Source organism: Somniosus microcephalus, chromosome 22 (assembly GCF_052327205.1).
Source record: "Somniosus microcephalus isolate GS21.2 chromosome 22, FLI_Smic_1.0, whole genome shotgun sequence".
Lineage (NCBI taxonomy): Eukaryota > Metazoa > Chordata > Chondrichthyes > Squaliformes > Somniosidae > Somniosus > Somniosus microcephalus.
Genome location: NC_141008.1, coordinates 5,345,383 through 5,371,383, shown reverse-complemented (window position 1 = coordinate 5,371,383; position 26,001 = coordinate 5,345,383). Strand labels below are relative to the sequence as shown.

At 51.3% G+C, this 26,001-nt stretch overlaps 1 protein-coding gene across 2 annotated transcripts in view; it reads right to left on the bottom strand.

Annotated features, from left to right (window-relative positions):
• The window catches only part of LOC147102006 (protein phosphatase PTC7 homolog), a 143,590-nt gene that overhangs the window by 7,729 nt on the left and 109,860 nt on the right, over nt 1–26,001 (bottom strand). Inside the window, exons 5-6 of one of the 2 annotated variants that reach the window (XM_085964136.1) lie at nt 9,166–9,295; nt 1,268–7,957 (exon numbers count right to left, since the gene is read on the bottom strand). In XM_085964136.1, the coding sequence (XP_085820262.1) occupies nt 7,899–7,957; nt 9,166–9,295 (189 nt within the window). In that variant the 3' untranslated portion in view covers nt 1,268–7,898. Of the gene's footprint in view, nt 1–1,267; nt 7,958–9,165; nt 9,296–21,216; nt 22,538–26,001 lie in introns of those variants that run through there. The other variant, XM_085964137.1, reaches the window with a different exon arrangement.

Sequence of the window (26,001 nt, the reverse complement as noted above, 5' to 3'; positions counted from 1 at the left end):
GGTCTCGCTTGGCCCAGTGTAACGGATGCCAGCGTAGGGGTCGGTGTGTCGCTGCGGGTATCAGATGAGGCGGTGTTGGGGGCCTGCTGCGCTCGGCTGTCGTCCAAGATGGCGGCGTCCATGATCCCCATGTGGCTGGAGGCGTCCAAAATGGCTGCTGTACCGGTGGTTCGCACATGGCCGGGGAGGCCCAAGATGGCGGCCCGCATGGCCCACACGCGGCGCTGCTGGGGTTCGGGGTGGCTTTGGCCCTGCAGACGCTAGCGTAGTGTCCCTTCTTCCCGCAGCCCGAGCAGATCGCGTTTTTCGCCGGGCAGCGCGCTCTGGGGTGTTTTGCCTGGCCACAGAAGTAGCATTTCTGGCCTTGGGGCACTGCTGTCTGGCCTTGGGACACTGCTGCGGTAGTTGGGCCGTTGCTGGGGCGTGGCACGGCGCTATGAGGCGGTCCTACCGTGTCCCAGGCTGTCATTCCCCGCGGCGTCCACGGTGCAGGGGAGTAGGCATCCATGCCTCGGTAGGCTGCATCCAATGATAGTGCGAGTTCAGAGGCCTTGTTGAGGTCGAGGTCACTCTGCTCCAACAGTCGCTGTCGGGTGTAATTGGATCTGTGGCCCGCTACAAAAGCGTCCCGGATAAGTTCCTCTGTGTACACGGCGGCCTTTACATCCTTACAACCACAGGCCCGGCCAAGCACAGACAGTGCCTGAAGGTATTCCACGGTCGATTCCCCAGGTTGTTGTTTACGACTCCCCAGAAGGTGCCCGGCGTACACTTCGTTCACTGGGCGCGTGTACTGGTCCTTGAGGAGCTTGATAGCGTCCGCGTACGAGGTCGCATCTTGGATGACCGAGTACACTCGGTGGTTCACTTTGGAGGTCAGGACATCCAGTTTGTCCTCGTCCGATTTGATTGCTGCGGAGGCGGTCAGGAACTTTTCGAAACACTTAAGCCAGTGAGTAAACTTGGTGGATGAGTCCGCCTCCCGATGATCTAAGTCCAGGCATGCTGGTGTGAGGATCTTCTCCATTATAAAAATTTTGTTAATAAAATTGATGCGCTATCAATTACTCATAAAAGACTGAGAGTTAAGAGAGTAACTAAAGGCTTTTATTAACAAAAGAATGAAGGTCTGTCTCGAGTGGTCGACCGGTCCAGAATACAAAGGGCTGGGGAGCAGTCACCTTTATACTAGGACTTGTGGGAGGAGTCAGCCGAGGCATGTCCAGGCATGTACACAGTGGAATACAAACAGTGGTTTACCACAAACCCGAGTTAGTGGGCCATGTGGAGCAGGCTGAGCTCAGTAAACCCGAGTTAGTGGGCCATGTGGAGCAGGCTGAGCTCAGTAAACCCGAGTTAGTGGGCCATGTAGAGCGGGCTGAGCTCAGTAAACCAGAGTTAGTGGGCCATGTGGAGCAGGCGGAGCTCAGTAAACCCGAGTTAGTGGGTCATGTGGAGCAGGCGGAGCTCAGTAAACCCGAGTTAGTGGGCCATGTGGAGCAGGCTGAGCTCAGTAAACCCGAGTTAGTGGGCCATGTAGAGCGGGCTGAGCTCAGTAAACCAGAGTTAGTGGGCCATGTGGAGCAGGCGGAGCTCAGTAAACCCGAGTTAGTGGGTCATGTGGAGCAGGCGGAGCTCAGTAAACCCGAGTTAGTGGGCCATGTGGAGCAGGCTGAGCTCAGTAAACCCGAGTTAGTGGGTCATGTGGAGCAGGCGGAGCTCAGTAAACCCGAGTTAGTGGGCCATGTGGAGCAGGCGGTCTGCCAGTAGATCAGTGAGTGTCATGAGCAGCTGAAATTGCTATTTAAACCTTGGGATTAACACATGGTGTACAAGGCTAGAAACGGGTCTATGCAGACCCTTCAGATCTCTTTTTTTTAAACAAACTACAAAGAAATGTTTAAATGTGAACAAATTATTTTGTTGAACTTGTAACTATTACAAAACAAGATGAGGGGCTAATTTTAATCTGAAAGTGATCACTGGCTTCTAACCACAGCCAATTGCTGGACTACCCACACCAACCCTGGGCTCAGGACACACCAGCAGCCTGTTTATTTTAGGAAGTTGTAAAGCCCACTAATGTAATTAGATTTGCCTTTGTATCACTGTCCTGCTGGCGAAGGAATGGGTTGAAGTTTCAATTAACCATGCCTTTGTATTTTTGATAGGTGTGGAAGGAAAAATGAGGAGTTAAAAACAAGCAATTCCTGTAGCACATACAGGAAACTCTTTTTTATCCGGCACCAACGGGACCGGCATGGTGCCGGGTGATCAAAAAGTCTGGATTACAGAGAGTTATAGTTAAAAGGTACGAGAGCCCCGTACACGGCCACAGGTGCAGGAGCCCCGGTTACGCGGCACTTGTGCAGGAGTCCCGGTTACGCGGCCACAGGTGCAGGAGCCCCGGTTACACGGCACTTGTGCAGGAGTCCCGGTTACAGGAGCCCTGGTTACACGGCACTTGTGCAGGAGTCCCGGTTACACGGCCACAGGTGCAGGAGCCCCGGTTACACGGCACTTGTGCAGGAGTCCCGGTTACACGGCCACAGGTGCAGGAGCCCCGGTTACATGGCACTTGTGCAGGAGTCCCGGTTACACGGCCACAGATCCAGGAGCCCCGGTTACACGGCACTTGTGCAGGAGTCCCGGTTACACGGCCACAGATCCAGGAGCCCCGGTTACACGGCACTTGTGCAGGAGTCCTGGTTACACGGCCACAGATCCAGGAGCCCCGGTTACACGGCCACAGGTGCAGGAGCCCCGGTTACACGGCACTTGTGCAGGAGTCCTGGTTACACGGCCACAGGTGCAGGAGCCCCGTTTACACAGGTGCAGGAGTCCTGGTTACATGGCCACAGATCCAGGAGCCCCGGTTACACGGCACAGGTGCAGGAGCCCCGGTTACACGGCCACAGATCCAGGAACCCTGGTTACACGGCCACAGATCCAGGAGCCCCGGTTACACGGCACTTGTGCAGGAGTCCTGGTTACATGGCCACAGGTGCAGGAACCCCAGTTACACGGCCACTAATATGAAGTAAAACTTACCTGAACCTACTCCTGAATTTTGCCGGTTAAGAGAGATTTCCGGATATTTAGGTGCCAGTTAAAAGAGAGTTTCCTGTACTTGGCAAATGATGGTCTTTTGCAACCTTCTCTTAAGACGACAGATTTGCCAGTGCTTCAATAGGCTTTATACACGGGCCGTTTTGGATTACCCAGACAAACCTCTGCCTCCAGAAAAGGGAAACCTGGGTTCAAATGTCAGCAAGACAGGGATTTGAATCGGCTTCCGAGTTGGGAGGCCAATGCTCGTGTCTTTTAGCTACCAACTCTCCCTCATTTATGCAGCTCCAGTTGCATACAAACACTCAAAAGCAAATCTTGGCTACAAGCTCGAGATCAAAGTATAACTGCAAAAGCCTCAGTCTTAATGCAGCACAAAACTCTGGAAAATCAAACAAAAGGAAACTACAATCTAAATTCTTCACCGACAAAGATAATGGACACACGATCACAGCCATCCAAGTCTGTTTCCACATCAGCTATACTATGGACATCTAATTAGTGTGGTGCAAGGATTTATACAGGGCAGCTTGCTTCATGCCAGTCCCGCTGATGTTGTAGACAAAGTCCATTGCCCTGCACCAAGCTTAAGCCAGATTCTCAAGCAAGGAGCTTTGATAAAAAAGCATGTCCTTGTGAGGTAGACTCTTCCTTAAGGGAACCCAATGGTAGGCTGGTGTAGGCTGGGTCCTCCCTCAATCCAGCTCCTCCTCCTTTTGCCACAAAAGGCTCAAAGGCTGCTCCTAAGCTTTGCAAATGGACGAGATCTCTCTTTCATTGCACGCACAGGGGTTCTGAATCATGGTGTGGTCCTGCAGATAACATTTAATGCAGAGAAGTGCATTTTGAGAGGAAGAGGAGGAGAGGCAATAGGAACTAAATGGTACAATTTTAAACGGGGTGCAGGAACAGAGAGACCTGGGGGTTCACATACACAATCATTGAAGGTGGCAGGACAAGTTGATAACGTTGTTAAAAATGTATATGGGATCCTATAAATAGAGGCAGAGTACAAAAACAAGGAAGTTATACTAAACCTTTATAAAACACTGGTTAGGCCTCAGTTGGAGTATTGTGTTCAATTCTGGGCACCGCACCTTAGGAAGGATGTCAAAACCTTGGAGAGGATGCAGAGGAGATTGACCAGAATGGGACCAGGGATAAAGGACTTCAATTATGTGGAGAAACTGGAGAAGCTGTGGTTGTTCTCCTTAAGAGTTAAGGGGAGGTTTAATAGAGGTGTTCAAAATAATGAGGGGTTTGATAGAGTAGATAAGGAGAAACCATTTCTCCTGGTAGGAGGGGCAGTAAGCAAAGGACACAGATTTAAAACAATGGACAATCCAGGGGGGGGGAATGAGGAAGAAAATGTTTAACGCAGCGAGTTATGATGATCTGGAATGCAATAACTTTTAAAAGTGAATTGGATAAATACTTGCAAAGGAAAAATTTGCAGGGCTATGGGAAGAGAGCGGGAAAGTGGGATTAATACTGCACTAGGGTGCGACCACCACCCTCTCTCACTGGATAGCCCATTCTTCATGATGGTGGGTAAAGGACGCCCAGTATGTCCGCCAACACCACCCTGTAAAATTATATTATGGGTTAAAAAAATGAACTGTACCACGTAGTTTAGTTACAAAATTTGAGCTCTCTATGAAGATCAAGGCAGTGTTCCCATAATGCAGTGTGAGGATAGTCTTCCTTATTTTGTGCCATCACAGATTACATAAACTAAACAAAGCAGAATTAAGTTTGTCTTTGTATTTTTAAACTTGAAGACTACAACAGAACCAAACCTGAAAAACAGCTGTACAAATCCATGTACATAGTACATGGGCTGACTATATACAAACACATTATATCCAGAGAATCAGACATATTGCTGCAGTAATACCTATGGCTCGGAATTCAAACAGCAGTAACTCTCTTCCTCCCCAAAAAGCAATCGGAAGCAGAGTTCTAACTCGGGTCCTGCTCAAATGGAGGACACAGAAATACGTGAAACAGCAGCAGTGCCAGTGAAGGAGATCAGGGCCTGTCTGCTTCTCGCGCTCTCTCGAGCTTTGACCTTGGAATTTATCCCATTGGACCAAAACGGTTCTAAATTTTCATAATAGGACATCAAGGACAATTATTTTAAGTGTTCTTTTCCCCTTGGAGTTTTTTTTAAATATAAAGTAAAATGTTTCCTTTTGCATTTCTTGATCTTCCCACGCTGAGCATTACTTGCAGCGGAGGGGCAGACAACATGCTTGTAACATGTTGAACCAACACTGCAAACTCAGTCTTTGCCTCTCTCTCACAAGTAGGGTGAAAGACCAATATAATTTGGGACAAGCCTTCCTCCCAACTTGCTGTAACGCGCTCCTTAAAAAGACTGCTGCAGCAACTGAAACAAGTACAAGTCCAGCCAGTCAGTCAGTGCCCCTTTGCTCTCTCTAGGCTGCAGAGACTCAGCACTGGGTGTTCAGATGAATGGAGGCTGTGTCTTACAATGACAGCAGTCCAAAACAACAAGCAGCTCAATCACAGCTTTAAGATGATGGATCTCAAAAGACTTGGAAGGCCCTGAAATATGACAGGCACCTGAATCAGGGCTTTGGAGCAACATTTTCTGAGTAGTTACTATCCAGTCACTGTAGTTGGAACAAGTCAAGAGTTGAGATTTGCTTGACTGTTTCTTCCAGTAATGATTCCTTCCTTCCATACCATCAACAACTTCAAATTGCTGGAACTAGAAGCATCATCCACCAGTTTGTTCTAGTTTCTCTATTTTGCCCCAAACTCCATGCTCAGTGCAGTTGTATTTAACTGGTTACACCGACACAAACCAATATGAAGCAGACACTGCTGATTATCGGTAACACAGACCTGGTCACATGGTACCAGCTCATAAGGGGGCATTAGAGACAGGACAAGCTGTACCAGCGAGAGAGAAGCAGACAGTCTGATGTCTACGCGGTGAGCAACCAAAGAACAGGCCCGCTCTAATACTGATCTCCAGTAGACGCTTCAAAGGCGAATAGTTGATCATTCCATACCCACGGGAGAGCATGTCTAACTCAGCATACAGCAACACCGGTACTCCCACATTACATACTCAGTTATCCATTATCCCTGATGGACGAAAGCATTTGAATACATTCAAGACAGGATTGGAAGAATTCACAGCCAATTGAAACTGTAATCATAGCATCAAGAATATAAATATAGGCCACAAAGCTCATCAAGTGGTCTCCATTCATTTTAGATTCTTAAAAATATGATGGCTGTATGGCCAAACATCCAGCTGTGGAAGAGAGTATAATGTGACCACATTACCAAGTTTACAAAACTCTCCAAATAAATACCTGGAATAAAACCTGACCAGATGAAATTTTTAGAATGCGATTGGGTATGGTTTAACCCACCAGCACCATTTCAAATTCTGAATTGACCAGGACAGTCGAATTCTGGTCCAGTTCAGGTCTACAATTTCAGCAAGCAGGCTGCGTATTCCAACAGTCTCTTCTTCTCTCCTCTCTACTTTATTCTGCGGAGAAACATGGACGAGGAGCTTCTGGCCTGGTGCAGAAATCGGTATCACGAGTCCAGAATTTTTAAGGTGATGGATCACGTGGAGATCTCTTTCTTTGGGTCATTTTACCGATTTCACCTGAGGTCCGTGTGACAATTAAAGGCTCACCGCCCTCTTCTGCCCAGTGCTCTGCAGGCTGTTCGCAACATGAAGCTTCTGTAGCAACACTTAAACCAATTATCAACACGCACTCTGACAGTGGTTTAACCCATTGAAATCCAAATAGATTTCCCCACAAAACAGTTCTAGGAAATAGCTTTGGATCAGAACAGTCCATGGTATAGAGGCCAAGGTGGCCACTATAGGTTTTTATTGAAGTGGAGGTGTAAATGCAGTAGCAGCCATGCTGATGCACTATGAGGTTTCTGTAAGTGGTCTGTTTCTCAGTACAGTGGGTTAGTAGGCACTGTAATGGCTGCCAGTTCAGATTTGAAAGAGTCCTGTTCTGGAAACAAGTTACATGCAGGAAACCACCTCCTGTCAAAATTGCACTCCACATAGTTTTTAAAATTCAATTGTTCTCTTGTAGAGAAATGAGACTTGATCCCTTCTCAGTCAATTTACAGCCCCTTTCCCATAGAGTCTGCTTCGAACACGGACACTCTCCAGTGCCATTTGGGACAAAGGACATGGCAAAATAGCATGTGCATCCCAAATCATACCTACCTTACTGCATGCTTTACCCAAACCCATGATTTAACGAAAAAAAAGAAAAAGATGCATATTGGCCATTAGTGGTGGGGCTTTTAGTAAATTGGGGCTGGTCCAATACGGCAAAGCATTTGTTTGAGAGGAGTAAAAAAAAAATACCCACCTTGCTGGCTGGATTTCCAAGAATCACTCGTTACCATTGTTGAAGGAGACCGAATGGCTTTTGTCAGCCTTTAGTGACTGAATGATTACAAGGTGGTGGAGAGGTTTGTAAGGGGCTGTTGAACATGTGGAAACCAATGCAAGGGATAGAGTTTTTAAAAAGTCAAACTATTTTACAGAGACCCTACCGAATGAAAAAAGCAATAAAGAGCAAAGTGTAATTTTTCCAAAGCACAGGATTGAATAGATTGATCATTCACCCAATACTTCAACTACTTGGATTCCTTGAAGGTGGTCATCTGCACAGATCAAAAGTCACATCTGACAGGACGCACCAGCAGAGATTTGTGGCATTCTCGGAGCGGAGATTCAGGGGCGCCACCTGTAGAGGTGTGTCAGCTGGGAGCTCGTGGCCAATGAGGCAAAGGTTTCCTCTTCATTCCTTGCTCTCGGTCACTACGGATAATAGCACTGTGATGTCATCTGGCTTGCCACCTACAAAAGAAGTTGTGTTTTAAATGCTGGATGACTGATGGCGGTAAGTGATCTGGTGGTCAACACCTGAAGATTATAGGCTGTCACACTAGAGTTACTCATTTGACTTAACGTTTAATGGAACACCGGCAAACTCGAAAGCTGTGGCTTATCTTGGTGCTGGCACGTGCAGCACATTGAGGAATGACCTTTTACACAACGCACACATTCACTAAGTGAACATGGGGGGAAAAAATCTCACTTTAAAATGTCCTGTTCAGGGTAAACAGTTTAAACAGGGGATCCCATCTCAACCAACACAAGCTGGTATGTGGAGCCTGGGTTACAGCCCTGGGACTCTATGAACAATAGAATTGAGCCAAAATCTGGCTTGTGTTTGAGAAATTGGAGCACAGCAGGCAGGCAGCCATTTCAGTCCACAGTGCTGTGTCACTGTCCGATGCACAGCACAGCCACAAAGGCTGATCCCGTTTCCCTGCTCTTTCCCATTATTTAATACTTTCCTTAGAAGAGCTCAATATACAAAAATAAGAGAAATTTCAGTACAAAGAATGACTAGTCAGGCCAGAATAACCTACACAAAGTGAGTTGGCACAACACCGGCCCAGTCACATACCGCGTGAAGCGGTAAATTTCTCTCCATGTTTACAATATTTTTTTCTTTCCAGGTATTTAGATTGTACCAGGTTGAGAGTCAATCTGTGGGCGAGAAGTCAAGCAGGCAATGTGACCCCTCCTCCCCCCCCCCACCCAATTCCCCCCTCAACTCCACTGTCCACCGCCGATTACGTGGATAAGATTGGAAACTCTTCAAAATTGGGTGGGGGGGGGGTGGGAGAAGAGAAGAATAAACATGAGTTATCACCCCCCAGCCGTTACTGCTCAAGCACAAACACTCGGCATCACCAGGTGACAGCAGAATTGTGTAGAGATAGAAATAGTTCACAATGTCACAGCTTTCATTATATTGGACAGTCGCCATGTAACACGCCAAAAATAAAAAAACACAAGTTCTATTTCTAGTTTCTACAGCAGACCACTATAGAGCGAGAGCTGTTGAAGAGTATAGGCCGTAATGCAGGGGACTCCTCCCTTGTAACCCTCATCCGCACAGGCCCAGAGACCTGTGCAGTTCAACAGGTACTGGCAAATTACAGGAGGAAGAATTATATCTTCATGCAATCCTGGATCAAAAAGCAATAGTTTACCTTGGACATTCAGCCCATTTTCACAGGCGTGCAGTGCGAAGGGAGACATGTAGTTTGGGTCATATGCCAACTGTTGGGCCTGGTCAACTATATTTTTCACTGTTTCCTCGATGTTCTGGTAACTCGAGTCCTGTAACAAAGCATTACCATAAAGTTCAATACAACTTCAGCAGCAGCATATAGTTACCCACAATGTGTTAAAAATCAGATGCATCCGGGTGCATCTTCTTAACTTCCCCTCCCCCATTATAAATTCAATGCCCACATTTAGAATGGACGCTGCCGATATAACGATGTCTCACTGTATTTACACCCTCCCTCCTGTGGCGGCAATAATGGGGCTTCACTCATCAATAGTTTTTTTTAATTCAAAAAACCGTTGTTCTTTGTTGGAAAATGCAAACAACCAACAGCTGCCAGACACACGGGGAGAAATTGGGTATGCTGCACCGCCTATTAGCGCCTAATAAAGAGGGCAGTCAGTGGCTGTAGCACCACTGGCCACGCCTCCCGCGATATTCAGCGGGGGCGCTAATATGGCGTTAGCCTGTTGCGCTGCGACCGATGACGTCATCGGTGTGCGCAGCGCCCCATTAGCGACCCGATCGCGATATTTGGTAGCGAACGCCGCTGTAGCGCCGTTCGCTACCCGTGCCGGCAGTGGCGTAAGTTAAGGTGGAGGTGCGGGGCAGCTGCCTGCCAACACCTCCGTCCCCGGCCTCCTGACCAACCCCCACCCGCGGCACTGCTGGCTGTTTCCCGAGAGCCCGGCACTTCTCCTCGGTGCCGGGCTCTTTTGCCGGCACTTGCGGTCGGGGATTGTGCTGTTGCAGGCCCCTCCCCTTTAACAATGGGAGGAAGGCCTGCAGTACCGCAGCGTGTGGCGCTGCGATATTCAGTTTCAGCGCCCTAAAAGGGAGTCGGAGCGCCTCGAGCCTCGCCCCGTCTCCCTCTAGGGGTGCTGAAACTGAATTTCTGACGTTCATTAATGCTCCGAACGCTGCGCAAAGATCAGTGCCCAGGCGAACTTGGCGCCTCAACCCAATTTCGGGGGGGGGGGGGGGGGGGCGCGCGCAAGAGAAGGGGGGGGGGGGGCGCACGCGCAAGAGAGGGGGGGGGGGGCGCGCGCGCGCGCGCAAAAGAGAGGGGGGGAGAGGGGGGCGCGCGCGCAAGGGGGGGGGCCCGCGCGCGCAAGAGAGGGGAGGGCGCGCGCGCGCGAAAGAGAGGGGGGGCGGGCGCGCGCAAGAGAGGGGGGGGCGGGCGCGCGCAAGGGAGGGGAGGGGGCGGGCGCGCGCAAGGGAGGGGGCGGGCGCGCGCAAGGGAGGGGGCGGGGCGCGCGCAAGGGAGGGGGCGGAGCGCGCGCAAGGGGGGGGCGGGCGCGCGCAAGGGAGGGGGGGCGGGCGCGCAAGGGGGGGGGGGGGGGCGCGCGCAAGGGAGGGGGGGCGGGCTCGCGCAAAGGAGGGGGGGGGCGGGCGCCGCGCGCAAGGGAGGGGGGGCGGGCGCGCGCAAGGAGGGGGGGGCGGGGCGCGCGCAAGGGAGGGGGGGGGCGGGCGCGCGCAAGGGAGGGGGGGGCGGGGCGCGCGCAAGGGAGGGGGGGGGCGGGCGCGCGCAAGGGAGGGGGGGGCGGGCGCAAGGGAGGGGGCCGCGCTGCGCAGCGCGCAAGGGAGGGGGGCCGCGCGCGCGCGCCAGGGAGGGGGCCCGCGCTGCGCGCGCCAGGGAGGGGGCCGCGCGCGCGCGCCAGGGAGGGGGCCGCGCGCTGCGCGCGCATGGGAGGGGGGCCGCGCGCCGCGCGCAAGGGAGGGGGCCGCGCGCGCGCCACAGAGGGGGGGGCGCGCGCCACAGAGGGGGGGGCGCGCGCGCCACAGAGGGGGGGGCGCGCGCGCCACAGATGGGGGGCGTGTGCGCGCGCGCCAGAGAGGGGGGGGCGCGCGCGCCAGAGAGGGGGGGCGCGCGCGCCAGACAGGGGGGGGGCGCGCGCGCCAGAGAGGGGGGGGCGCGCGCGCGCCAGAGAGGGGGGGCGCGCGCGCCAGAGAGGGGGGGCGCGCGCTGCGCCAGAGAGGGGGGGCGCGTGCGCGCCAGAGAGGGGGGGGCGCGCGCCAGAGAGGGGGCGGCGCGCGCCAGAGAGGGAGGGGCGCGGCGCCAGAGAGGGGGGCGCGCGCCAGAGAGGGGGGCGCGAGAGAGAGGGAGGACGGGCGCGAGAGAGAGAGAGGGAGGGGGCGCGAGAGAGAGAGAGGGGGGGCGCGAGAGAGAGGGGGCGCGAGAGACAGACAATGACAGATCCAGCAACCAAACATAATTTCCACACCCTCCCCAGTTGACGGACACCAGGAACACACCAGTGAGCCACGGTTTATATTCCTGTCTCAGTTGTGCCAGATCACAGAAAGCCCCACTCCAGGACTGGACCTGGAGTGAAGCCCAGAACTGCCCTCAAGTGTGGCCAATCGCCACATTCTCTCCTCAGAACTTTTTTTTAAATTCATTAAAATTCATTATTGCCCATCCCTAATTGCCCTTGAGAAGGTGGTGGCGAGTCGCGTTCTTGAACCGCTGCAGTCCGTGTGGTGAAGGTGCTCCCACAGTGCTGTTAGGGAGGGAGTTCCAGGAATTTGACCCAGCGATGAAGAAGGAATGGCGGAAGATTCCCAAAACTGGGTGGTGTGTGACTTGAGGGGAACTTGGAGGTGGTGGTGTTCCCATGTGCCTGCTGCCCTTGTCCTTCTACGTGGTGGAGGTCGCAGGTTTGGAAGGTGCTGCCGAAGAAGCCTTAGCGAGTTGCTGCAGTGCATCTTGTAGATGGTACACACTGCAGCCACAGTGCGCTGGTGGTGGAGGGAGAGAATGTTTAAGGTGGTGGATGGGGTGCCAATCAAACGGGCAGCTTTGTCCTTCATCTTGTCGAGCTTCTTGCGTGTTGTTGGAGCTGCACTCATCCAGACAAGTGGAGAGTATTCCATCACACTCCTGACTTATGCCTTGTAGACGCTGGAAGGAGCACTTCGAAGATCTCCTTAACCACGGCTCTATCTTCGACACGAGTGTCCTCAACTCCATCCCACAGCATGCTACCCGCCACCATCTCAGCACAATCCCAGTCCGGCATGAGGTTGAGAAGGTCATCTGACAACTGAAGAACAAGGCCTTGAGCAGATGGAATCCCTGCCGAGGCACTAAAGCATGGTGGAAAAGCATTACTGGCGCGAATTCATGAACTAATTTCTCTTATCTGGAAGGAGCAGAGCATGCCAGGGGATCTCAGACGCCGTAATTGTGACCATCTTCAAGAAAGGTGACAAGTCCGATTGCGGTAATTACAGAGGAGTTTCCCTGCTGTCTGCCACAGGGAAAGTCATTGCAAGAATCCTCCTCAATCACCTCCTCCCAGTGGCCGAAGAGCTCCTTCCAGAGTCGCAATGCGGATTCCGCCCACTAACGGGCACAATGGACATGATCTTCACCGCACGTCAATTACAAGAGAAATGCAGGGAACAGCACCAACCGCTGTACATGGCCTTCTTTGATCTCACAAAGGCCTTGCCGTCAACCGCGAGGGATTATGGAGTGTCCTCCTCAAATTCGGCTGCCCTCAAAAGATTGTCACCATCCTCTGCCTGCTTCACGACGACATGCAAACCGTGATCCTGACCAACGGGTCCACCACAGACCCAATTCACGTACGAACCGGGGTCAAGCAAGGCTGTGTCATCGCACCAACGCTCTTCCTTGCTGCAATGCTCCATCTCACCCTCAGTAAGTTCCCCACTGGAGTGGAGCTAATTTACAGAACAAACGGGAAACTGTTCAACCTCCGTCGCCTCCAGTCCAGATCCAAGGTCGTCCCATCCTCTGTCATCGAATTACAGTATGCAGACGACACTTGCGTCGGAGCTCACTCGGAGGTCGAACTCCAAACCATTGTCAACACCTTCACCGAAGCATATGAGAGCATGGGCCTTACACTAAACATCCGTAAGACAAAGGTCCTCTACCAACCTGCCCCCGCCACACAGTACTGCCCCCCCCGATTATCAAAATCCATGACGAGGCCTTGGACAACGTGGACCACTTTCCATACCTTGGGAGCCTACTGTCAACAAGGGTAGATGTCGACGACGGAGTCCAACACCGCCTTCAGTGTGCCAGTGCAGCCTTCGGTCGCCTGAGGAAGAGAGTGTTTGAAGACCAGGACCTCAAACCCGGCACTAAGCTCATGGTCTACAGAGCAGCAGTGATACCCGCCCTGCTGTATGCCTCAGAGACATGGACCATGTACAGCAGGCACCTCAAAGCACTGAAGAGGTACCACCAACGCTGTCTCCGCAAGATCCTGCAAATCCATTGGCAGGATAGGCGCACCAACGTCAGTGTTCTTGCTCAGGCCAACATCCCCAGCATCAAAGCTTTGACCACGCTCAATCAGCTCCGATGGACGGGTCACATTGTCCGCATGCCCGATACGAGACTCCCAAAACAAGCGCTCTACTCAGAACTCCGACACGGCAAGAGAGCCCCAGGTGGGCAGAGGAAACGCTTCAAGGTCACCTTCAAAGCCTCCTTGAAAAAGTGCAACATCCCCAACACCTGGGAATCCCTGGCCCAAGACCGCACAAAGTGGAGAAGCAGCATCCAGGAAGGTGCCGAGCACCTCGACTCTCTTCGCCGGGAGCAAGCGGAAGCCAAGCGCATGCAGCGCACGTCAACCCAAGCACCCCACCCACTCGCCCCTTCAACCACCGTCTGCCCCACCTGTGACAGAGACTGTAGGTCCCGCATTGGACTCATCAGTCACCTGAGAACTCATTTTTAGTGTGGAAGCAAGTCATCCTCGGTTCCAAGGGACTGCCTAAGATGATGATGGTGGAAAGGCTTTGGGGAGTCAGGAGGTGAGACACTCGTCGCAGAATACCTAGCCTCTGACCTGCTCTTGTTGCCACAGTATTTATATGGCTGGTCCAGTTAAGTTTCTGGTCAATGGTGACTCCCCAGGATGTTGATGGTGGGGGATTCGGCGATGGTAATGGCGTTGAATGTCAAGGGGCGGTGGTTAGACTCTTGCTTGTTGGAGATAGTCATTGCCTGGCACTTCTGTGGCGCGAATGTTACCTGCCAATTATCAGCCCAAGCCTGAACGTCGTCCAGGTCTTGCTGCATGTGGGCATGGACTGCTTCATTATCTGAGGTGTGAATGAAACTGAAAGCTGTGCAAACATCAGCGAACATCCCCACTTCTGACCTTATGATGGAGGGAAGGTCATTGATGAAGCAGCTAAAGATGGTTGGGCCTAGGACACAGCCCTGAGGAACTCCTGCAGCGATGTCCTGGGGCTGTGATGATTGACCTCCAACCACCATCTTCCTTTGTGCTAGGTATGACTCCAGTCAGTGGAGAGTTTTGCCTGATTCCCATTGACTTCAATTTTACTCGGGCTCCTTGATGTCAAGGGCAGTCACTCTCACCTCACCACTGGCAAACATCAGATAGATAACTCTGACACGTGCATTTCACATTCCACCTGGCTGTGTATTTTCAGGTGTAAAAAAGCAAGGGATTAAAATTTAAATACATAGGTAAAATAAAAGTCAATAATTTATAGATCTTTATATTGCAAAGGATAGATTTCAATCTCCCAATAAACCAACCATGTAACAAAAGTGGAATTTGCTCCTGTCACTGTGACTATACCCTACGTACATAAACACTCAATGTTATAAACAGCACGGGCAAAGCCACAGAATGTATTAAAAATCTCGTGTAGGACACGTGTTCTGCCCACAAACCTTACTTCCCATGCCACGATTCCAAGTCACAGTTTATATGTTAAAATTTAGCATTAAACTGCCTACCTACATGAAGACGTTAGATTGATTTTCATTATAACTGCAATCTTTATGGAAGCAGTTACCTGTCGTTATGTAGTGTGACCGAGTCACTAAGTGGTAGTGAGGCAAGCTTTTCTCAGCTCTCTTCCCCAGCTCGGCCATTTAACGGGTATTTAAACCAAACCAAACAGGTAAAAGTCATTGAGACAAGAGCATGTCATCAACACCATGTCAATAAAGGCCAGATATAATCATATTCCAATTAACCATTTGTCGATCTAAATTTTACTAATTTTCTCTTCACTATTGTTGGACACAAGCCCACAGCATCAAGGATATCCAGATGGAGGGAAAGCGTGACAGCTGGTAATTTTAGATCACATAAAGGGAGACATCATCAGAACAGATATTAAATACTTTATATATTCTCATTAGTCTGGCACGGTGGTTGCTTTCCATCAGGACCATTTGTGGGCAATTGCGAGTGATATACTAACATGCAGAAACATTATTAGATTATTGCAGCGAGAGTCTGCTTGCCATTTTTCACTTGAAGTCCAAAATGGGCACCAAGCTTGGAGACTTGACCAGTGAAGTAACCGTGTACTGATGCTGTACGTTTCAGAGCACCGTAGAAAGAGTAATCTCATCGCTAACCCATTAACTAAATGGAATCCAAGCCAAACCAAGAACACACGCACAGATCAGTCATGGGACATCAGGCACTGGCTCCTAAATGAAAATGTAAAAGTTCCTTAGTCACACGTGCACCTGTTGTCTGAAGAATCTTACCGGGCTCACTTACAGAAAGTCTACAACTCATGTATTCACCTTTCTAACCCAGTACACTGTATGGAGGGAAGCTCTCTTTCACTGAGGGCTTGTCTATCTGATGTTCGTATTAAAAGAAATGTAAATGATTGGCTAAATAACGGTCACTAGATTCCGAGTGACTCCACTAAACATTTGATAATGGCAAGCTTCGCCACCATCAGTTTATTGCACATGGATTTCCGAGGAGTTGAATTTTTATTCAGTTGCACCATTTGAAAACCCAGTATTGAATCTGAAAGCACTCAACCAGATTCAATGAAGAACACTCCTACTTTAGTGACGACAGCCCCCAACACCAAGATGCAAGGTGAATCAGTTCATCACCCACTTCATTTTAAAGACAACCCAAAATTCCTTGCTAATTTGGGTAGTTTTAAAAAGTCATTGTTTTTTTTTTCTCTGATTTTAAAATCAAAACACAAATTTAATTTCCAAATACAACTGAAAAAGTGATCAGCCAGGGTCTAATAACAGGCCCATTCTACCGCGGATCCCAGTACATCAGAGCCTCCGTGCTTTTGGAAAGTCTCCCAACCACAGCGACTCCACCAAATCCACCAGCGAGGGAGTGAAAGGTGAATCAAATCCCGCTGTACAAGATGATGTGGATTTTCGACAAGACATTGGTTAGGATACATTTGGGAGTATTGAGCACAGTTCTGGGCTCATTATGGGAAGAATATTAGAGCCATGGAAATGGGGGGTTTTCACACAGAGGCATATGAGATGAGTGAATGCTTTAACAGAAGGGGCAAGGGAGGCAGACACTATCACTTAAAAGGGAATTGGATAGGTGTTTAAAAAGGAAGAATTGGGAAAGGGGATTAGGATTAAAGAGGTGACAGGGTGAGTCGAATGGCCTTTTTCGAGGACTATCAGTGGAGTATAGGCTGCTTCCTGGTATTTTATTCGTCGCTTGTATAAAACCGATAACTGGGCAACATAATGGACAAGATCAGTCTGCACATTAGCCTTCCCAAATTCCATCACCTCAGGCACCACCTGTTTAAAGAAATTGGAGAATATTTTTATGATACTATGATGGAGCAAAGGCAAGTATTAAATTACACAAGTAAGTCTGAGCAGGTAACTTCAGTGATGGGTCACAAGTGAGTTATCAGGATCATGGGCAGACTTTTCTCCCCTTACTGCTCACTAGAACACACACTGCTTATAGCCCCACAGTCACGATACTGTTTCAAAGCTAATTTAGGTCTTTGGATGCCAAGTTTGGAAAAATGCTAAATATCTCAGGCTCCCAGATCATATAGTTATAGTATAATACATGACTTGTGCTAAATAAACTTAAACTAGGTTAGAAAATAGATGCAGAATAATTCAGTTCCCTTTTAAAATTAACAGGAGTAGGCCATTCAGCCCCTCAAACCTGTCCACCATTCACTTAGATCATGGCTGAGCTGTACCTGAACTCCATTTCACACCTTTGCTCACATCCCTTGATACTCTCACCAAACAAAAATCCAGTGACCACAGTCTTGTACATTTTAATTGGCCCCAGCATCCACAGCCTTTTGAAGGGGGCGGGGGGGGGAAAGAGTTCCAGATTCCCACTATCCTTTGTGTGAAGAGGTGCTTCCTGATTTCATCCCTAAGTCTAATTTTAAGATTGTACCCCCTTGTTCTGGATTCCCCCACCAGAGGAAGTAGTTTCTCTGTATCGACCCGATCAATTCCTTTATCATTTTAAACACCAATCAGATCACCCCTCAATCTCCTATACTCAAGAGAATATAAACCAACATTATGCAACCTGTCCTCATAGTTTAATCCTTTAAGCCCCGGTATCATTCCTTTAAAAATGAATGAACCCGTCCACCTGTCATCAGCTGCAATATCACCACAAACTCACTCAGACTTCACTCACCAGTGTCAATGTCAGGCCCGTCTAGATCAGTAGAGGGATCACACCAATTTGATTAGCTGAGTGCCAATTGGTGTACAGACCAAAAGTGGAACAGCAAAGCTTCCATAGCGATCACCATGCTTTGAAGTCATTCCGTCTGACACACTCTAGGATGCTTCTCAGGGATGTGACAAGGCACTATGAAAATCAACGTCTATGGGCTGGAATTCGTTGTAATGGCGAGATTGGTGACGAACTGCTCTCCAATCTTCCAGTGGTGAATCAATGCCACAATTAGCTGGAAAATGGAGCAGAATATGCCGCAGCACACATAGCTGAAGCCAATAGCCAATGTATTGATCCCCCGCCACTTTTTACTTTCCTATTAATGTAGTGAAACACAGTCACATCGCTCTGCATCAAGGTTCTATCTTGAACCATCACTTCAATAAACGTTGTGCACTCAGCATTCCATTCATAGCTAGCTTTGAGGGGTTTTTTTTTGGAGAGAGCCAAGAGCAGCAAGTGAAATGGCAGAAGCTGGCACCAAGATTCCCGGATGCTGCACTGGAGGCCTTGGTGCAGGAGGCAGACTTGAAGAGGAACATTCTCTATCCTCAGGGAGGCAGAAAGCGTTCCAGGAACCTGATGTGCAGGCAGTGGCCGATGAGGTGAATGCCAGGAAAATGGCTCCTCGGACATGGATGCAGTGCAGGAAGTTCAATGATCTGACGAGCAAGATCAATCTTCAAATGCACCATAGCCTCAAACTGCTAAATTCATGTCACTCCCATCCCCACCGACCTGCAATCTGTAACAATCAGTACAGCACAGTTCAATTCATGTCCTTCACCTCACCCACCCCCTACACTATTACAAACTTCACACCCAAAACTCACTTCTCACACACAATACAGCTATTCCACCACGACAGCCACATTACCTAAACGGCTCACAAGACTCTCACTCACACACTTCCTCTTTCTTGCAGGAGAAAGTGGCACGTAACAGGAGACAGCAGACTGCAACTGGTAGAGGAATAGCGCGACCGCACTCCCTTTCTCCCATTCAGCAGATGCGCTGTTGATAATGGGAAGGGTAGAGAAGAGGCCGTGGTCACTGGCGGCGCTGGAGAAATCTGCATGACAAGCTGCAGATGCTGGGAACATGCATTACTTCCTCTCCACACACCACAATCTAACCCTTGTCCCTTTTTCATTTCAGCTCTTCAGGATGTAGAAGTCCGTCAGCCAGAGGAGGAAGATGAGAGCGATGAAGATGATGCACAGTCACTTGATCTCACTCTCAGCCACCAGCTCAGATATCACTTGGATGTTTTCCTATGTAAACCAACCCAGTCAGCGGAGACATTGCCAAACCATTACACACCGTCAACATTTGTGGTTTCACCACAGGGCATCATATAGAAGCCAAATGTTCTCCTTTCAGATCAAAATCTGTACTGTACCCGTGCACTGGGTTTTACACTAACCAGAAATGGGAACAACATTACAGAACCCTTTTGCAGAGGGTGTTTCTGAATCACTTTAAAAAGCAGTCCAAATGGCACAGACATCCACATATACAAGCAAAGTGTGATTGTAGGGTGAAAAGTGTCTCTAATTTTACAAATCTACCTCAAGCACAAAGTGATTTTAGTGCACAGTGAATTCCAGCCAATTTAAAGCATGACACCAAGCAAAGTATTTTTGGGACGGTGCAGTGAGCTTAGAGTGTTAGATTACCAATCACGCGCATGACATTCAAGTGGAAAGTTCCCACCGCGAAAATATTTTAAACAAATCCAGGGTTTGATGCCAAATGTCACCAGTAAGTTTAAAGTCCAACAAAATCTTCACTTCATTGTGGTCGTTAAGTTTGCATTTACAGAATCAAATATAGCGATGGATTCCTATCCACCAGAGCGCCACAGAGGCCTCTTTGCAAATTTTCAGTTCCTAACCAAGTTTGGTGACAATCTGCTAAAATCCCTTAAAGTTACTGGGCTAACAAATCAGTGTTGAAGCAGAGTGTTGATAGAGACACTGACAGCTTCAAGCAGGCCCACAGTACAAGGAATGCTGAGGATTTGAGAGCAAGACAGTTGCCAACTTTGATTAAATTCAGCAGTGAAAGCAAGGTGTTGGTGACGCCACTTTTAAAAAAAAATTGTTTTGGGATGAGGGCGTCGCTGACAAAGACAGTATTTATTATCCGTCCCTAGTTGCCCTTGAGAAGGTGGTGGTGAGCTGCCGCCCTCTTGAACCGCTGCAGTCCGTGTGGTGAAGGTGCTCCCACAGTGCTGTTAGGGAGGGAGTTTCAGGATTTTGACCCAGCGACGATGAAGGATCGACGATATACTTCTAAGTCAGGATGGTGTGTGACTTTGAGGGGAAGTTGGAGGTGGTGGTGTTCCCATGCGCCTGCTGCCTTTGTCCTTCTAGGTGGAAGAGGTCGCGGGTTTGGGAGGTGTTGTCGAAGCAGCCTTGGCGAGTTGCTGCAGTGCATCTTGTAGATGGTACACATTGCAGCCACGGTGCACCGGTGGTGGAGGGAGTGAATGTTTAAAGTGGTGGACGGGGTGCCAATCAAGCGGGCTGCTTTGTCCTGGATGGTGTCGAGCTTCTTGAGTGTTGTTGGAGCTGCACTCATCCAGGCAAGTGGAGAGTATTCCATCACACTCCTGACTTGTGCCTTGTAGATGGTGGAAAGGCTTTGGGGAGTCAGGAGGTGAGACACTCGCTGCAGAATACCTAGCCTCTGACCTGCTCTTGTTGCCACAGTATTTATGTGGCTGGTCCAGTTAAGTTTCTGGTCAATGGTGACCCCCAGGATGTTGATGGTGGGGGATTCGGCAATGGTAATGCCATTGAATGTCATGGGGAGGTGGTTAGACTCTTGCTTGTTGGAGATAGTCATTGCCTGGCACATCTGTGGCGCGAATGTTACCTGCCACTTATCAGGCAAAGCCTGAATGTCGTCCAGGTCTTGTTGCATGTGGGCATGGACTGCTTCATTATCTGAGGAGTTGTGAATGGTGCTGAACACTGTGCAGTCATCAGTGAACATCCCCATGTTGGAGGGAAGGTCATTGATGAAGCAGCTGAAGATGGTTGGACCGAGGACACTGCCCTGAGGAACTCCTGCAGCAATGTCCTGGGGCTGTGATGATTGACCTTCAATCACCACAACCATCTTCCTTTGTGCTAGGTATGACTCCAGCCAGTGGAGAGTTTTCCCCGATTCCCATTGACTTCAGTTTTACTGGGGCTCCTTAATGCTGCACTCGGTCAAATGCTGCCTTGATGTCAAGGGCAGTCACTCTCACCTCACCGCTGGAATTCAGCTCCTTTGTCCATGTTTGGACCAAGGCTGTAATGAGGTCGGGAGCCGAGTGGTCCTGGCAGAACCCAAACTGGGCATCAGTGAGCAGGTTATTGGTGAGTAAGTGCTGCTTGATAGCACTGTCGATGACACCTTCCATCACTTTGCTGATGATTGCGAGTAGACTGATGGGGCGGTAATTGGCCGGGTCGGATTAGTCCTGCCTTTATTGCATTATTCAATGCATCCTCTTTTCATTTACAAAGTTCGTTCAAAAGCAGTTATCGCTGGTGACATTGCTCACAGAAAAAAACAAATATTTTTCCATCAAGCTTTACACACACACTGATCTCAGAACTCTGCATTCCTCCAGTTCTAGCTGTTTGCCAATCCCCCACTACTTTCGCACCACAATTGGTGGTCATCAGCTGCCAGGCCCCAAGCACTGAAATTCCCTCCCTAAACCTCTCCGTCTCTCTCTCTCCTCCTTTAAGACTCTCCTTAAAACCTACCTCTTTGACCAAGCTTTTGGTCATCTGTCCCAATATCTCCTTATGTGAATCAATGCCTAACTTGGTTCGATAACGCTCGTGTGAAACACAGTGGGACATTTTACTAGGTTAAAGATGCTATATAAATGCAAGTTGTTGTTGTTGCAAGTGCGGTGAATTAATTAATTTATTCTCAAAAGTTATTTAGAACCAATGAATGGCTTTGCTGTTTAACGCCGATAGTTCAGGGCGAGGAAAGTGGTCAGATAAATGACTGCATAATAACTCAAAACATTTGCTTTTCTCCCTTCCTGAAAAAGTGAACCAGGGATAATGTTGTTAAGACATCGAGCTACAAAAATATTTTTATAAAACACAACTTTCTCTCAGGCTAATCACGGTGGCAGCACGGTGGCATAGTGGTTAGCACTGTTGCCTCACAGCGCCAGAGACCCGGGTTCGAACCCGGCCTCGGGCGACTGTCTGTGTGGAGTTTGCACATTCTCCCCGTGTTTGCGTGGGTTTCCTCCGGGTGCTCCGGTTTCCTCCCACAGTCCAAAGATGTGCGGGTTAGGTTGATTGGCTATGATAAATTGACCCTTAGTGTTAGGGGGATTAAATACGTGGGGTTACGGGGATAGGGTGGGATATGTGTTGGTGTAGGGGTTACGGGGATCGGGTGGGATATGTGTCGGTGCAGGCTCGATGGGCCGAAATGGCCTCTATCTGCACTGTGGGGTTTCTGTGATTCTGTGATTTCTGTGAATACTGTTTCAAAGCTATCAATATGTCGGAAGGATTTAAGTATAAGTGGCTAATGCAGTAAGAATCTTTTTAAGTTTTGCTTTTAATAAGGGATAAGGACACATTAAAGGAGATGGTACAAACGTATTTTAATGCAAAAGACGTAGCACAGGTTGGAACAGGAAGTATGTACATGGTAAAGAGATGCCAGGAGCAAACGGTAGAAAAGCAAAATTGGTGGTCAGCAAAAGTTTTCAGTCAACATGAAGTTGTTGCCGGAAGAGGCCAATATGCACTGAAATAAGGAGGAATAGCATTAGGAAGGAAAGAAAGACTTGGATTTCTATAGCACCTTTCATGACCTCAGGATGTCCCAAAGCGCTTTACAGCCAATGAAGTACTATTTGACGTGTAGTCACTGTTGTAATGTAGGAAACGCAGCAGCCAATTTACACACAGCAAGCTCGGTTTAACATCTCCCCCGAGAGCAGGCGGGGCCTCGGTTTAACATCTCCCCGAGAGCAGGCGGGGCCTCGGTTTAACATCTCCCCCGAGAGCAGGCGGGGCCTCGGTTTAACATCTCCCCGAGAGCAGGCGGGGCCTCGGTTTAACATCTCCCCCGAGAGCAGGCGGGGCCTCGGTTTAACATCTCCCCGAGAGCAGGCGGGGCCTCGGTTTAACATCGCCCCCGAGAGCAGGCGGGGCCTCGGTTTAACATCTCCCCGAGAGCAGGCGGGGCCTCGGTTTAACATCTCCCCGAGAGCAGGCGGGGCCTCGGTTTAACATCTCCCCGAGAGCAGGCGGGGCCTCGGTTTAACATCTCCCCCGAGAGCAGGCGGGGCCTCGGTTTAACATCTCCTCCGAGAGCAGGCGGGGCCTCGGTTTAACATCTCCCCCGAGAGCAGGCGGGGCCTCGGTTTAACATCTCCCCAGAGAGCAGGCGGGGCCTCGGTTTAACATCTCCCCCGAGAGGAGGCGGGGCCTCGGTTTAACGTCTCCCCGAGAGCAGGCGGGGCCTCGGTTTAACATCTCCCCCGAGAGGAGGCGGGGCCTCGGTTTAACATTCACCCGAGAGCAGGCGGGGCCTCGGTTTAACATTCACCCGAGAGCAGGCGGGGCCTCGGTTTAACATCTCCCCCGAGAGCATGCGGTGCCTCGGTTTAACATCTCCCCCGAGAGCAGGCGGGGCCTCGGTTTAACATCTCCCCGAGAGCAGGCGGGGCCTCGGTTTAACATCTCCCCGAGAGCAGGCGGGGCCTCGGTTTAACATGTCCCCGAGAGCAGGCGGGGCCTCGGTTTAACATCTCCCCGAGAGCAGGCGGGGCCTCGGTTTAACATCTCCCCCGAGAGCAGGCGGGGCCTCGGTTTAACATCTCCCCGAGAGCAGGCGGGGCCTCGGTTTAACATCTCCCCGAGAGGAGGCGGGGCCTCGGTTTAACATCTCCCCGAGAGCAGGCGGGGCCTCGGTTTAACATCTCCTCCGAGAGCAGGCGGGGCCTCGGTTTAACATCTCCCCGAGAGCAGGCGGGGCCTCGGTTTAACATCTCCTCCGAGAGCAGGCGGTGCCTCGGTTTAACATCTCCCCCGAGAGCAGGCGGGGCCTCGGTTTAACATCTCCCCGAGAGCAGGCGGGGCCTCGGTTTAACATCTCCTCCGAGAGCAGGCGGGGCCTCGGTTTAACATCTCCCCCGAGAGCAGGCGGGGCCTCGGTTTAACATCTCCCCCGAGAGCAGGCGGGGCCTCGGTTTAACGTCTCCCCCGAGAGCAGGCGGGGCCTCGGTTTAACATCTCCCCCGAGAGCAGGCGGGGCCTCGGTTTAACATCTCCCCGAGAGCAGGCGGGGCCTCGGTTTAACATCTCCCCGAGAGCAGGCGGGGCCTCGGTTTAACATCTCCCCGAGAGCAGGCGGGGCCTCGGTTTAACATCTCCCCGAGAGCAGGCGGGGTCTCGGTTTAACATCTCCCCGAGAGCAGGCGGGGCCTCGGTTTAACATCTCCCCGAGAGCAGGCGGGGCCTCGGTTTAACATCTCCCCGAGAGCAGGCGGGGCCTCGGTTTAACATCTCCCCGAGAGCAGGCGGGGTCTCGGTTTAACATCTCCCCGAGAGCATGCGGTGCCTCGGTTTAACATCTCCCCCGAGAGCAGGCGGGGCCTCGGTTTAACATCTCCCCCGAGAGCAGGCGGGGCCTCGGTTTAACATCTCCCCCGAGAGCTGGCGGGGCCTCGGTTTAACATCTCCCCCGAGAGCAGGCGGGGCCTCGGTTTAACATCTCCCCGAGAGCAGGCGGGGCCTCGGTTTAACATTCACCCGAGAGCAGGCGGGGCCTCGGTTTAACATCTCCCCCGAGAGCAGGCGGTGCCTCGGTTTAACATCTCCTCCGAGAGCAGGCGGGGCCTCGGTTTAACATTCACCCGAGAGCAGGCGGGGCCTCAGTTTAACATCTCCTCCGAGAGCAGGCGGGGCCTCGGTTTAACGTCTCCCCGAGAGCAGGCGGGGCCTCGGTTTAACATTCACCCGAGAGCAGGCGGGGCCTCGGTTTAACATCTCCTCCGAGAGCAGGCGGGGCCTCGGTTTAACGTCTCCCCGAGAGCAGGCGGGGCCTCGGTTTAACATCTCCCCGAGAGCAGGCGGGGCCTCGGTTTAACATCTCCCCGAGAGCAGGCGGGGCCTCGGTTTAACATCTCCCCGAGAGCCGGCGGGGCCTCGGTTTAACATCTCCCCGAGAGCATGCGGTGCCTCGGTTTAACATCTCCCCCGAGAGCAGGCGGGGCCTCGGTTTAACATCTCCCCCGAGAGCAGGCGGGGCCTCGGTTTAACATCTCCCCCGAGAGCTGGCGGGGCCTCGGTTTAACATCTCCCCGAGAGCAGGCGGGGCCTCGGTTTAACATCTCCCCGAGAGCAGGCGGGGCCTCGGTTTAACATTCACCCGAGAGCAGGCGGGGCCTCGGTTTAACATCTCCCCCGAGAGCAGGCGGTGCCTCGGTTTAACATCTCCTCCGAGAGCAGGCGGGGCCTCGGTTTAACATTCACCCGAGAGCAGGCGGGGCCTCGGTTTAACATCTCCTCCGAGAGCAGGCGGGGCCTCGGTTTAACGTCTCCCCGAGAGCAGGCGGGGCCTCGGTTTAACATTCACCCGAGAGCAGGCGGGGCCTCGGTTTAACATCTCCTCCGAGAGCAGGCGGGGCCTCGGTTTAACGTCTCCCCGAGAGCAGGCGGGGCCTCGGTTTAACATCTCCCCGAGAGCAGGCGGGGCCTCGGTTTAACATCTCCCCGAGAGCAGGCGGGGCCTCGGTTTAACATCTCCCCGAGAGCAGGCGGGGCCTCGGTTTAACATCTCCCCCGAGAGCAGGCGGGGCCTCGGTTTAACATTCACCCGAGAGCAGGCGGTGCCTCGGTTTAACATCTCCTCCGAGAGCAGGCGGGGCCTCGGTTTAACATTCACCCGAGAGCAGGCGGGGCCTCGGTTTAACATCTCCCCCGAGAGCAGGCGGGGCCTCGGTTTAACATCTCCTCCGAGAGCAGGCGGGGCCTCGGTTTAACATTCACCCGAGAGCAGGCGGGGCCTCGGTTTAACATCTCCCCCGAGAGCAGGCGGGGCCTCGGTTTAACATCTCCCCCGAGAGCAGGCGGGGCCTCGGTTTAACATCTCCTCCGAGAGCAGGCGGGGCCTCGGTTTAACGTCTCCCCGAGAGCAGGCGGGGCCTCGGTTTAACATCTCCCCGAGAGCAGGCGGGGCCTCGGTTTAACATCTCCCCGAGA